Genomic DNA, 15,784 nt, shown 5'->3' on the forward strand with positions numbered 1-15,784 from the left:
TTGAATAATAAGATAATATGAATATTATTATTATTGGAAACGAACTCAGTAACATCAATTCAACAAAATTCTTGTAATTACAAGTAATTAATTGCTAAAAACTATTGTAACAAGAGAAAATTCTTTAAATCATGCTTGAAAGTAGTTACATGTATATTGTTTTTATGAAGTTTAATGTAAGAAGGAAGTGAATTCCATATGTCTGTTAAGAAAAATGCAATTCTTCTAAGTAGAGCAATTTTTGAGTTTAGTTTATTGGCCACGGTACTATATAACGTGGGATTGCCAAGACAGAGTTTCATCGATATATACACCTAGAACTTTCTGACACTTCACGTTTTCAATGACCGAACCGTCTAAAATTAACTCAAGATTTTTAGTAGGTTTTATTTTGACTCTAGTGCTCAATACCATACATTTTGTTTTTGAAGGATGAAGTGACATGTTAATTTATTTTACACCAATTATGGACACTTATTAGGCTATACTGAAGTTCAGACTGAATTTTTGTAATACTGTTGGCGGATTTATGTAAGGTGGAGTCATCGGCATATAGATCAATGTTGGTAGTATTTGAAATTAACGCCATGTCATTGATATATATCAGAAAAAGCAGGGGTCCTAGTATGGATCCTTGCGGGACACCGGATTGTACTGACATTCTTTTGGAATGCAGCTTCTTTACTTCTAGAGTCTGTGTTTGATTAGCTAAATAAGATTTAAATATATCCAATGTTCTGTCTGTAAAATGGTAAAGTTTCAGTTTATAAATCAGTATTTCATGATCCACCATATCAAAAGCTTTCCTAAAGTCAAGAAAGATAGCCCCTACATACTCCCCATAGTCAATGTCTTTTAGCCACGTTTCTATTAGGTATGTTAAAGCAGTCTGACAGGAGTGGTTAGGTCTGAATCCTGATTAATTTTTGTGTATTATATCTGTTCGTTTAAAGAAGTCCTGTAACTGTGTAGCAATGTGACGTTCAAATATTTTAGATATTGTATTAAGTATGGAACTAGGTCTATATGGCGACTTTCCAGCTTTGGATGTTGGAGGAAGACCCCAGGTGCCCCGTGCATTAATTATCCCATCACGAGTGGGGCTTAGTTCATCAGAATTTATATGAACCTATTTTAGTCTCGTTAACTGTTACTTAAAAACAATAAAAAAACTTATATATTTCATATCTAACTCTTCACTTGCTTAAAGAGGGAGGCTGGCTCACAGTTAATGTAAAATATTGAATATGTTCAAACACACACATAAAGTTTGATATGAAATTCAGAGAAAACTGGTATTAGAAGTCTGTAAACCCATGTAGAATGCAACAGAACAAAAACACCCCTTTGAATGATAAGCGGTACTGCTCAAAGTGAATGATGGACCAGTCCATTTAGGAAAGTTAGCAGGCTAAGGGCTTCAAACTACCATTTATCTGAAACATCTTCAATCGCCAAACTTGAATGGGTAGGACACCGATAATTTTGGAGCGGAGAGATGTATCTCTTCACGTATTCAGATTTAATGACCCGGGAAGGATATCTTTTTAATGAATGAAATTGAAGATGTCACCCGATCATTATACTTACATTTCAATTTGTAAATACATCAATGCAACCATCCATATCTAACGAGGTACAACTATACTTGATTATCAATGCGACTTGTTGGTGCCTTATTATGGAAGGCCGGTGCGCCATACAAATTGACAATGCCAAATATCTATCGCAAAATTATTAATGTCAAATACTGGCTTTGAATTGACAATTGATGAAATATGCTAATTGTTAACAGTAAAATGCGAGTCAATTCATGTTAATTGCTTATCGTTAAGTGTTGTTTTTTTTTAAATAAAGATCTCAGTGTAACACTTGTTGTATGCGTCCTAAAGGTCATCAGATTAAGTTTTCTTTGTTAACATTATCTTATTTAAAACTCTTTCTCAACAGCTTCGGTCACGTGCAGAGCATAATATTGCCTCAAATCAATTTAACATAACACTAAATGGTTTCCACTAACAAAAAGTTACATCAGATACAAATCAAATGCAAATGTGCTTCACTTTTATATTAACAATGTCCATATAGATATCACATTTGTAAACAGAGAATTTAACTGCGTACTCGCTCATCTTAATAACACTGAATAAACAACGCTTGTTAGGATTGTTTGTTTGAAAGTTTATTTAACCTTAGCTCTTAGCCTGCTGGCGGCAGATGATTCTGCCTTTGCGACCAGTGCAGACCAAGATCAGCCTGCACATCCGTGCAGTCTGATCATGGTCTGCACTGTTCGCTATTCAGTCAGTAAATTTTCAGTGAAAACCCCTTTGAGTAATAAGTGGTACTGTCCAAACTGAAAGATGGACCAGTCCATTATAGAAATATAGCAGGTTAAGGGTTAAGACTGCTGTGGCGGCAAGTGATCCTGCTTTTACGATCAGTGCAGACTAAGATCAGCATGCACTGACCAGTCTGCACTGTTCGCTATTCAGTCAGTAAATTTTCAATGAAACCACCCCTTTGAATAATAAGTGGTACTGCCCACTTTCAACTATGTACCAGTCCATTTTAGAAATTTAGCAGGGTAAATGTTAAAGCCGCCACCGGCAACCCATATCAGCGACTCCTCCAGAAAACGTTTAGAAATCTTAGTGTGATAAAGGAGACGCTCTAATTCCAGAAGCTGATACGATACCTCAGCATGCCAAGGTAAATCACCCGTATACATGACCCCAATGCCCTAATCCCAATGTAAATTTAGTTAGAGGTGCACTGGACCACCGAGTCCGCTCTTGACGCTCGCTCTTTGTGCAGAGAGATCACTTTCACAAAATACATATTTTTCAGTTTATGTAGTGTAATTACTTATATACAAAGCAGTCCATGTCTGCACAGTCTTTACAACATGATGCACTTTCAAAGACAATGTCCTACCTTTACAGAAAACCTTCGTAAAGTTTCTATGTTTAAAGTTAGTGATGGCACCATCTCTTAAATTGTTACGGCAATCAATTCCATAGAAAACGTCATCGCTCCCCTCTTTCTTTTGCGGTCAATGTCAACGGCATCATTCTTAAACGCATTATTTGATCACTGTTTATAAACTTCACTGTTTATAAACTGCATTTGTAAACCTTCTGAAACAATATTCCCAGTACTTGTACTGACAACATTTGTAACTAAATTATATGTTCCGTCTTACCTGTATCGGGCGATCGCATTTACTGACAACTTTCAAAGATATTCTATCACGGCCTTTATTTAGTTCTATTGTTCCTTCTTTCGGAATTCTCTCGCCAGGTGTCACTTTCACCGGAGCTACAACATTAGTCTCCTCCTGAAAATGTAACAGTGTACAGTTTATTTTCAGGATTGTTTGGCGAACATTTAAAACTATTTCCCAGATGTAGCGGTAATGATTTTAGAACTGTTGTGAGAGGTCGATACAGAATGAAGGTAACTTATAATGATTTTCAAAACACCAATAAAACGAGTACTTTATGTGCGTAGTTGTTTCTGAAAACATGAACTTTTTCTCAGTAGAACTCTTATAAACGAATATAATAAAACCTAGCTCAGTGACCAGTCTCACAATGGTCGATTTAAAGTGTGAGAACAGATTTGAGACTGGTACCCAAACTCAATTCTTATAACATCGAGCTTTTGTCCAGGGCCCGACAATATGTAGTCGGGTCATAAGACCCAGTCCTTGAACTGCAGCATCTGAATGTTTGTTTGGCTAACAACTATCATCTAAAACTGACCAATTGGCATATTCCAGTGTAATTAATTATAGTACTACCGGCACTGGAAATTAATCATTTTGTAATGTTCTGGGACTAGAGGCAAATGTGGAAACGCATGAACACGCAAATTTTCATCTTTGTGCCATTCGGAGAAGACGACACTTCCTTAATGTGGACAAGAAAAGTCATCAGATCTCACATAAAGTAATGTTTTTTTGCCATTGATAAAGGATTTTCATATTAAAGTCATTTTAATGCGAAAACATATAAGGAAAATAGATAAATGCCCCCACCCCTTATTCAAGAGACCGTGTTTTCATATGAACCTCTAGGATTGCGATAGCACCTTTTCTTTCGTGCCACGTGATGGATTTTCAAGCAGCTTAGTATAGATGGTTCAATGCTCAAAGCTTCCAGCTGTAATACATTTAACATGAAATAATAATGAAATAAAAATGGACTTTGCCTTATTGTCCCATGTTTTGTTGAAGACTTCCAAGTTAGGAACCGGAAGAAAACTTCCATATAAGGCAATTCCAAGGTCACCGTCCTGACGATTTATCGGGCTGTGAACTGTTACCTAAAATAGATAAAAAGATCTTAGTTTGAGCCTATGTAATGTACGCTGCTCGAAATAAATGAATTCTACAATAATTCTAACACTAAAATATTCAACTTAGTTTAATAATAAACTTAACAGTAACATAGCGTTCAATGTTCCCGCGCTATCCTTGCAAGACGTTACTGACTCTGGAATCAGGCATAAGTACAATATATTTCTATCAAATTACTTGGAATAGAAGTTATTAATCAAGAAAATTTGAAATCATTCAAATAGTGCGTTTGCTTTATACAAACAGAGAATGTATATATAATTATATATAAGTACATTAAAGGGACTAACCCACACGTTTTTGGCGAAAGTGACTAGTGGTACAAACTTATTGAAGTAAGATTTTTGCAAAATATTCTTATAAATAACCAAAAATATTGTGCAGGAGGTAGTAAACCGTTGCAACACTTTTGAAATAATGCAGAAAATTTATATTCTTCTGGCATTTTTATCAAAATCTAAGTTTTATTTTCAACCACTTTATCATTTTTCATTGTCACATATACATTCTTTGCCAAACTTTGTGGAAATGAACATGTTGAAAAATTCCACCCATACTGTGGGTGAATACCTTTAAATCTTTGCTAAATTGTCAATCAAGAACAGATATGTCATATTTTACTTGCTTTTTTCGTCAATTTTAATGGAAATACAGACTTATCGCAGCTAAACTATTTCAAAACATCAATGATATGTTAGTTATCAAGACGAGACGATCTTGATGTGTTATAAACTCACTGATGTAAACAAATTTTGTCACAGATATGATTGGTTGTTGATACTTGTTCATTAAATACTCTAATTGAATTTTCTCTACCGTACTCACTAGTATTTCGAGTTTTCCTATTTTGGTACAAAAATACCTTAAACATGCGTCTTTATAAATAAAACAGAAAGGTAAACAACGGTTTTGAAGAAACATGACATCTGCTCAGTTGGTTTATAGTCAGTTGTACTCCACACCTTTTAGCATGTAAGGAAGTTTTCTGTCACTTGTGGAGAACAAGTCATGAGTAACTCGTTTGGAGTTACATAACCGCTATTAAACATTAAAATATTCTTGAAAAGTGGGCTTATTTTCGAGACAGACAGACAGACAGACGGGGACAACTAAATTGTTTGGGAGTTTCGTTTACCGCTACGTTAATTGTGCTCTAGAAGATAAAGTAAATGATTTGTTGGATACTTTACCAACTTAGTGCCGTCCGGAAACGTTCCTTCCACCTGTACCTCACCGATCATTTCAGGGACCCCTGGCAAGACCTGTCTGTAACCTGTAGAAACACAAAACTCATTCAAGAACCCCTTGCAACTGTAAGCTGTAGAGTTACAAAAATGATTAAAATAAAACATCAATAGTGCATCCGCACCAAATACACTGAGGGAAACTTGTATAATAAATAAACCCTTTGTCTTACAGACGTCACAAAGAAATATCAATTTATTCTTTATTTCTGAAGCCGTTTTCTTTTTTTTTTTTTTTTTTTTTTTTTCTTTTTTTTTATTTTTTTTTTTTTTTGGTAACCCCGTTTATTTCAAATTGTATACATATATAGATACATATAAACACATGATGCAAACGTACATATATAGATACATATAAACACGTGAAGCAAACGTACAATTACATAAATTAATAATGTAAATATCAAGACATATTGTTCAACATGTAATCTTAGTGATCTATTATGTATACATATTTTTATAACTACTTCATATACTATCTTAAGTCGTATATTATCATTGACATTTGTTATCAGGCAATTTACAAATTGGGGTAATATTTTACGAAAATATGATGAAATGTGTATGAGAAAAAAAATTAGACAGGAAAAAAAAGAGCACATATTTAACAGAAATATGCGCAAGTTGTTTAAGAAAAAAAAAAAAGAAAAGAGGAAGAAAAAAGTGAAAAATGGGGGAAACTGATTTAATAAAATGAAAAATCCCTTAATAACTCTTAGTAGACAGTTATGGTTAGCTCTATTAATAAAAGATCGGAATTAACAAGTTTTTATTTTTCAATATTTTGGTATTATTAAAGATGATATTTTGGCAGGTTAGGAAATATTTTACTTTGCTTTATTTCTTAAATTCTGTTGTTAATTTTTGCTTAGTTATCTATCGTTTCGATAACTTGAGACCAATTCTTTTCGAATTCAGATATTTTATTATTTATGGCTGAAATGTATTTCAAACTTATAAGTTTATCTTTAAAATAAACCTTGAACATTGGTATAGAGAGGTACCTACAACAGTTTTCTTTAAACTTTGTTTTATAAACATAATACTTTAGAAGTAAAGCAAGATAATTTCCAGCTCGATTGGTACAGGTATCATACGAAAAAATGAAATTTTTTTTCTGTAAATTAATGTCAATATTAAATCTTTCTTTTGCCCAATTACTTAAGTCAAATAAAAACTTATTAACATGTGCACATTCAAATGTTAAATGTTCTATTGTCTCTTGTTGTTGACGACAATATGAACATAGATTGCTGTCGACTTTATTTATTTTATACAAAAATGATTTAGTTACTAGAATGTTTTGATTTATCTTAAATTGAAAATTTTTTAGTTTGACTTCCTTGATTGTTTCTATATTTTTGCAAAATAATTTAAATTCTAATTCTGATATATGTCCTAATGTTTGGTTCCATTTATTTGGTATGTATATTTCCTTAATTCTTGTAATGGTATTATAAAAAGAGCTACTGCCCTTTTTATCTTTAACAAGTAATCTTAAGTATGGGTTAATATCTACGTTGTATTTGTGGACAGCTGTTTTATTATTTCTTATCTTTTCTTTCCACTCGTTTGGTATATTATTCATAATTCTATGTAGGTCTAAAAATGTACCATTTACTGAATATATACGTTTTAACTCATCTATCGTATAAAAATTTCCATTTTCATTTAGAAGATCTATAACATTGATAATCTTATTCTTGTACCAATTGTTATTCATATATGTTTTGAATCTGAAGTTGTGATTATTCCAAAGAGGAGAATATAAAATTTGTTGCAGGTCTGTAATATCAATAGATTCACAAAGACAGTACCAACTTTCAAGAACGTCTTTCCAAAATGGATTTTGTATTCTCCCAGCCATTAACTTGGCATAACTTGCACCTAAAGTGAAAATGTTCTTGAAAGGAAAATTTATTAAATCTTTCCAAGTATCACAATTATTCAATGAAAGTCTTCTTAACCAGCTCAGCTTCAAACTATGTATAAATGTGTTAATATTTATCATCTTTAAACCACCGGAATCGACATCATTTGTTATAATTGATCTCTTTACTCTATCCGGTCCATTATTCCATAAAAATTTAAATGCTATATTATTTAATTGATTAATTAAGATTGACGGGGGATTTGGTAATGCTATAAACAAATGCACAAATTTCGAAATTACAAAGCCGTTTACTGAAGCCGTTTTCGTTCTACCCTTTTAATGCAAAAGAATTAAGATATTTCAATTAGTCCCTTCTGCGCCTTTTATGTTTCAAAACGTGTTCGTTATATCCGCAGTTTGTTATAAACTTACGTTTATAGCCGAAATAGCGAATAAATTATTTAAGAACAGTGTCTGTACTGCAAAATGATTATAGTGCACGCCGACTGACCATAAACTGAATTTCACTTATTGGCATTTTTGTAAATATGCATTGGACTTTATGATTAACCTATAAATTCACTGAAGCTGAAAAAATTATGTTTACCTCATTTATTCGTGTTATTTACAGAAAAAACGAGTTAACTGAAGTAATTCTGAATCTGATAAGATATTTCACAAATCATACTTCGCGCCTGGGAATGTTTGCCGGGATCTAATTTGTCATAAGTATGTTTTTTTCATATATCATCAATAACTGTTTTTGATTATGTGATAACATTAACGCCATATCTTTGATGTATGCCACTGATTTTACTGAATTACTGAATTCTCTTTAGCATAATGTAGAAAGGAAAAGAAATCAAGGGAATGCCTCAGACAAGGTTGTAATTCATGATAAATTAGACCTAATTATTAGAAAACATTTGTTTTATTACGAATGGCCACTCACCTAACATCTCCCTGCCTTTAGACATCATCTTTGCCTCTCATCTAACATCTCCCTGCCTTTAGATATGAACTTGGCCACTCACCTAACATCGCTCTGCCTTTAGACATCATCTTTGCCACTCATCTAACATCTCTCTTCGTTTAGACATGAACTTGGCCACTCACCTAACATCTCCCTGCCTTTAGACATCATCTTTGCCACTCATCTAACATCTCTCTGCCTTTAGACATGAACTTGGACACTCACCTAACATCTTCCTGCCTTTAGACATGAACTTGGTCACTCACCTAACATCTCCCTGCCTTTAGACATGAACTTGGCCACTCACCTAACATCTCTCTGCCTTTATACATTAACTTATTCACTCACCTAACATATCTCTGCCTTTATACATCAACCTATTCACTCACTTAACATCTCTCTGCCTTTGTACATCAACTTATTCACTCATCTAACATCTTGCTGCCATTTGACATGAACTTGGCCACTCACCTATCATCTACCAGCCTTTAAACATCATCTTTGCAACTCATCTAACGTCTCTCTGCCTTTAGGCATGAACTTGGCCACTCACCTAACATCTCCCTGTCTTTAGATATCATCTTTGCCACTCATCTAACATATCTCTCTGCATTTATACATCAACTTGGCCACTCACCCAACATCTCCCTGCCTTTAGACATCATCTTTGCCACTCATCTAACATCTCCCTGCCTTTAGACATGAACCTGGCCACTCACCTAACATCTCTCTGCTTTTAGACATGAACTTGGCCACTCACCTTACATCTCCCTGCCTTTAGACAAGAACTTGGCCGGTCACCTAACGTCTCCCTGCATTTAGACATCATCTTTGCCACTCATCTAACATCTCCCTGCCTTTAGACATGAACCTGGCCACTCATCTTACATCTCTCTGCCTTTACACATGAACTTGGGCACTCGCCTAACATCTCCCTGCCTTTAGACATGAACTTGGCCACTTATCTTATATCTCTCTGCCTTTAGACATAAACTTGGCCACTCACCTAACATCTCCCTGCCTTTAGACATGAACTTGGCCACTCATCTAACATCTCCCTGCCTTTAGACATGAACTTGGCCGGTCACCTAACATCTCTCTGCCTTTATACATCATCTTATTCACACACCTAACATCTCTCTGCATTTATACATCAACTTATTCACTCACCTAACATCTCTCTGCCTATAGACATCAATTTGGCCACTCAACTTACATCTCTCTGCCTTTAGACATGAACGTGGTCACTCATCTAACATCTCTCTGTCTTTAGACATAAACTTGGCCGTTCACCTAACATCTCTCTGCCTTTAGACATGAACTTGGCCACTCACCTAGCATCTCTCTGCCTTTAGACATAACATTGGCCGGTCACCTAACATCTCTCTGCCTTTAGACATGAACTTGGCCGGTCACCTAGCATCTCCCTTCCTTGAGACATGAGCTTGGCCGGTCTCCTAACATCTCTCTGCCTTTATACATCAACTTATTCACTCATCTAACATCTCTCTGTCTTTATACATCAAATTATTCACTCATTTAACATATCTCTCCCTAAAGATATCAATTTGGCCACTCATCTTACATCTCTCTGCCTTTAGACATGAACTTAACTACTCACCTAGCATCTCCCTGCCTTTAGACATGAAATTGGCCAGTCGCCTAACATCTTTCTGCCTTTAGACATAAACTTGGCCACTCACCTAACATCTCCCTGCCTTTAGACCTGAACTTGGCCACTCACCTAACATCACCCTGCCTTTAGACATGAACTTGGCCGGTCACCTAACATCTCTCTGCCTTTATACATCATCTTATTCACTCACCTAACATCTCTCTGCATTTATACATCAACTTATTCACTCATCTAACATCTCCCTGCCTATAGACATCCATTTGGTCACTCATCTTACATCTCTCTGCCTGTAGACATGAACGTGGTCACTCACCTAACATCTCTCTGCCTTTAGACATAAACTTGGCCACTCACCTAACATCTCCCTGCCTTTAGACATGAACTTGGCCACTCACCTAGCATCTCTCTGCCTTTAGACATAAACTTGGCCACTCACCTAACATCTCCCTGCTTTAAGACATGAACTTGACCTCACACTTAACATCTCTCTGTCTTTAGACATAAACTTGGCCACTCACCTAACATCTCCCTGCCTTAAGACATGAACTTGGCCACTCACCTAACATCTCCCTGCCTTTAGACATGAACTTGGTCGATCACCTAACATCTCTCTGCCTTTATACATCATCTTATTCACACACCTAACATCTCTCTGCATTTATACATCAACGTATTCACTCACCTAACATCTCTCTGCCTATAGACATCAATTTGGCCACTCATCTTACATCTCTCTGCCTTTAGACATGAACGAGGTCTCTCACCTAACATCTCTCTGACTTTAGACATAAACTTGGCCACTCACCTAACATCTCTCTGCCTTTAGACATGAACTTGGCCACTCACCTAGCATCTCCCTGCCTTTAGACATGAAACTGGCCGGTCGCCTAACATCTTTCTGCCTTTAGACATAAACTTGGCCACTAACCTAACATCTCCCTGCCTTTAGACCTGAACTTGGCCACTCACCTAACATCACCCTGCCTTTAGACATGAACTTGGCCGGTCACCTGACATCTCTCTGCCTTTATACATCATCTTATTCACTCACCTAACATCTCTCTGCATTTATACATCAACTTATTCACTCACCTAACATCTCCCTGCCTATAGACATCAATTTGGCCACTCATCTTACATCTCTCTGCCTGTAGACATGAACGTGGTCACTCACCTAACATCTCTCTGCCTTTAGACATAAGCTTGGCCGCTCACCTAACATCTCTCTGCCTTTAGACATAAGCTTGGCCGCTCACCTAACATCTCTCTGCCTATAGACATCAATTTGGCCACTCATCTTACATCTCTCTGCCTTTAGACATGAACGTGGTCACTCACCTAACATCTCCCTGCCTTTAGACATGAACTTGGCCACTCACCTAACATCTCTCTGCCTTTAGACATGAACTTGGCCACTCACCTAGCATCTCCCTGCCTTTAGACATGAACTTGGCCGGTCACCTAACATCTCTCTGCATTTATACATCAACTTATTCACTCACCTAACATCTTTCTGCCTATAGACATCAAATTGGCCACTCATCTTACACCTCTCTGCCTTTAGACATGAACCTGACCACTCACCTAACATCTCTCTGTCTTTAGACATAAACTTGGCCACTCACCTAACATCTCTCTGCCTTTAGACATGAACTTGGCCACTCACCTAACATCTCCCTACCTTTAGACATGAACTTGGCCACTCACCTAACATCTCCCTGCCTTTAGACATGAACTTGGCCACTCACCTAACATCTCTCTGCCTTCAGACATAAACTTGGCCGGTCACCTAACATCTCTCTGCCTTTAGACATGAACTTGGCCGGTCACCTAGCACCTCTCTGTCTTTATACATCAACTTATTCACTCACCTTACATCTCTCTGCCTAAAGATATCAATTTGGCCACTCATCTTACATCTCTCTTCCCTTAGACATGACTTTAGCCACTCACCTAACATCTCCCTGCCTTTAGACATGAACTTGGCCACTCACCTAACATCTCTCTGCCTTTATACATCAACTTATTCACTCACCTAACATCTTTCTGCCTATAGACACCAATTTGGCCACTCATCTTACATCTCTCTGCCTTTAGACATGAACCTGGCCACTCACCTAACATCTCTCTGCCTTTAGACATGAACTTGGCCACTAACCTAACATCTCTCTACCTTTAGACATGCACTTGGCCGCCACTCACCTAACATCTCCCTGCATTTAGACATGAACTTGGCCACTCACCTAGCATCTTTCTGCCTTTAGACATAAACTTGGCCACTCACCTAACATCTCTCTGCCTTTAGACATGAACTTGGCCGGTCACCTAGCACCTCTCTGTCTTTATACATCAACTTATTCACTCGCCTGGCATCTTTCTGCCTAAAGATATCAATTTGGCCACTCACCTAACATCTCTCTGCCTTTAGACATGAACCTGGCACTCACCTAGCATCTCTCTGCCTTTAGACATGAACTTGGCCACTCACCTAACATCTCTCTGCCTTTAGACATCAACTTGGCCACCCGCCTTACATCTCTCTGCATATATACATCAACTTGGCTACTCACCTAACATCTCTCTGCCTTTAGACATCAACTTGGCCACTCAGCTAACATCTCTCTACCTTTAGACATCAACTTGGCCACTCACCTAACATCTCTCTACCTTTAGACATCAACTTGGCCACTCAACTAACATCTCTCTGCATATATACATCAACTTTGCTACTCACCTAACATCTCTCTGCCTTTAGACATCAACTTGGCCACTCACCTAACATCTCTCTACCTTTAGACATCAACTTGGCCACTCAACTAACATCTCTCTGCATATATACATCAACTTTGCTACTCACCTAACATCTCTCTGCATATATACATCAACTTGGCTACTCACCTAACATCTCTCTACCTTTAGACAACAACTTAGCCACTCACCTAACATCTCTCTGCCTTTAGACATCAACTTGGCTACTCACCTAACATCTCTCTGCCTTTAGACAACAACTTAGCCACTCACCTAACATCTCTCTGCCTTTAGACATCAACTTGGCTACTCACCTAACATCTCTCTGCATATATACATCAACTTGGCTACTCACCTAACATCTCTCTACCTTTAGACAACAACTTAGCCACTCACCTAACATCTCTCTGCATATATACATCAACTTGGCTACTCACCTAACATCTCTCTACCTTTAGACATCAACTTGGCTACTCACCTAACATCTCTCTGCCTTTAGACATCAACTTGGCCACTCACCTAACATCTCTCTGCCTTTAGACATCAACTCGGACACAGTTAGTCCATCTCGGATATACTCTTGTACCTGTAAAAACAAACGGAAACTAAATTTAATGTTTGAACGTATCAACATATGACTTTGTTCTGTAAAAATGTTATGCAAAGAAGGACATATGTCGAAAAGGGTTTGTTAAAGTATATTTATTATCACTCCTGCATAAAACATATGTAGAAACAGGAACCAGTTTTCAATGTGTACTTTACTTTAATATTTTATTACGGTGGCATGTTTAGGACATGCATTTATTTTTCTAAGATTAAATTATTTCGTGCGCACGACATCTTATCTCTCCTGATAAGATGTCGTGCGCTCGAGATAGATGTCGTGCGCTCGAGACAAGATGTCGTGTGCACGAGATAATTAAATCTTAAAAAAAAAAATGCATGTCCTTAACATACCACCGTACCACCATGTGTTATCAACCCCATCATGTTCACTAAGATGGAATGTTATACCGGAAGTCAACGTCATGTCTGCGGTCAGACAGTGGTTGCATATCACATGTAAAATATGATCGATATAAACATGTTCCCATGTTAGACATGCATTTCACAATTGTATAAAACAAAGATGATAATCCGAGTTGCATACTTACCAAGCTACAGTCTCTGGGAGAAATAGCTGATAACTTACCTGTGCTGCTATCAAAGCTACTGCCTCAGGGTGGTTGAGCCTTACACCACGAGCCAGGCGTTTCTGAGCAAGAGCCCCACACTGGTGCACCAGGAGACTTTCCTGCTCACGTGGGGAAAGTCGCATTTTTCAGTTTCCTGTAACAGATAAAAATGAACACTAGAAGACGGAAACTAATGTTATGTTGGGAAACGTGGGTACAACGTGAGCCAACGTAGAACAATGTGGCTGAAACGTGATCAAACGTGACAAATTGCGAACTGGAAATTTTAATTTCGGACATCTTCAAAATTCGCTGTTTAAAAAAAATACTACAACGTGGCAACAACGTGCGAGAACGTAGTACAACGTAGTATAACACAGCAAAAACGTAACAGAACGTGAACATGGTGCGTCCGGCCTGTTGATATTGCCAGAGTCATAGTGTCAGTTTTGGCCGCCACGCACAGCTACGTTGGTAATTTAGGCCAGTCAACGTAACTAGTTTTAGCTGCACGTGGTTGCAGCGTGGCGGCAACGAGGCATAACGAAAGACAGCGTAGAACAACGTGGCGACAACGAGGCGACAGCGTGGAAGCAGCGTGGCGGCAGCGAGGCAACAGCGTGGCTATCAAGTGGCTAGCGCGTGGCGACAAATTGGCACATCGTGGCACCCAGGTAAAATTTCCATAAAAATGATTGTCAAAAACGGCGCAAAACGGCGGGGCCAAAAACGTAACACTATGACTGGGGCATCGCTGCTGTAGAAAAATCGAAGGTAGAGCTGATCTGATCCCCGTGTTGTATGTACATGCACTTTTTGAGACACTGATGTACAAAGTTTTAGGTGCTTTATTCATATTTTGATATGACAATGTCAAGAGCCATAACTCTTGTTTAGTGAATGAAAGAGCCAACACACCCAAACTTCACCCGCTAAATAGCATTACTTCAACAGCTCGGAGACTTCACCTGGTTTGAGAGACATTCTCTGGATCTAAACATTGTCTCTCGTTGGAAAGACAAAATGTCTTTCGATCGAAATACTTGAATAAGCTTAAGTGTTGAAAAGTCATGAAATTTTAATTAAAATTCGGTTATAGTATTTATTCATTCAACCAACTTGTTATATCAACATTTATAAGCTTAACAAGAAACGCATTTTCATAAAAGTTTGCTTATGAACTATATAATGCTTAAACAAATTTCCAGATAATTTGGGCTTTGAAAATTCCATAACAGAAAGAAAATTTTCAGTCTTTAGAATAAATTTGCGCATTCTAAAATAGTGATTTATTTATTATTTCATTGAGTTTTACTTCTCGAGCGATAGACAATGTTAAGATCGAGAGAATTTCTCTCAATCCAGGCGAAGTCTCCGACATGTTTACTGTTTGATGACTCTAGGTCGATATGCGCTACAAAAAAATGTCATACGGACGGACACACCGACGGACAAAATTTTCCAAAAAGGTTTGTCGAAACCAAAATTCGAACATAAAATATCAGCCAATATGCGAATGTCCACTTCATGTCAAGGAAATATACCAAGTTTTATTTGAATTGAATAGAAAAGTAGGAGGAAAGTTGACGGACTAACGGACGGAAGGAAAATTCAGACACTAAAACTTAAGGACGGTTGCGGCAGTTTTGGGTAAAAAAAATCCAAGTAATAGAATTTGTTCAAACTTTGTATATGAACACAGTGTCATGTTAGAAACAGAATTATGAAAAAAAAAATCGAAGGTCACCATGCTTCTTAAGGAGTTACCT

General features: G+C 37.2%; 1 protein-coding gene across 6 annotated transcripts in view; it reads right to left on the reverse strand.

The window, feature by feature from the left end:
• The window catches only part of LOC123526760 (urease subunit alpha-like), a 35,265-nt gene that overhangs the window by 18,798 nt on the left and 683 nt on the right, over positions 1-15,784 (reverse strand). The window contains exons 2-6 of one of the 6 annotated variants that reach the window (XM_053523235.1): positions 14,033-14,169; positions 13,357-13,423; positions 5,554-5,636; positions 4,216-4,329; positions 3,206-3,340 (exon numbers count right to left, since the gene is read on the reverse strand). In XM_053523235.1, coding sequence (XP_053379210.1) covers positions 3,206-3,340; positions 4,216-4,329; positions 5,554-5,636; positions 13,357-13,423; positions 14,033-14,158 — 525 coding nt within the window. In that variant the 5' untranslated portion in view covers positions 14,159-14,169. The other 5 variants (XM_053523239.1, XM_053523236.1, XM_053523238.1 and 2 more) reach the window with 5 other exon arrangements.

Source organism: Mercenaria mercenaria, chromosome 14 (genome assembly GCF_021730395.1).
Source record: "Mercenaria mercenaria strain notata chromosome 14, MADL_Memer_1, whole genome shotgun sequence".
Classification (NCBI taxonomy): Eukaryota; Metazoa; Mollusca; class Bivalvia; order Venerida; family Veneridae; genus Mercenaria; species Mercenaria mercenaria.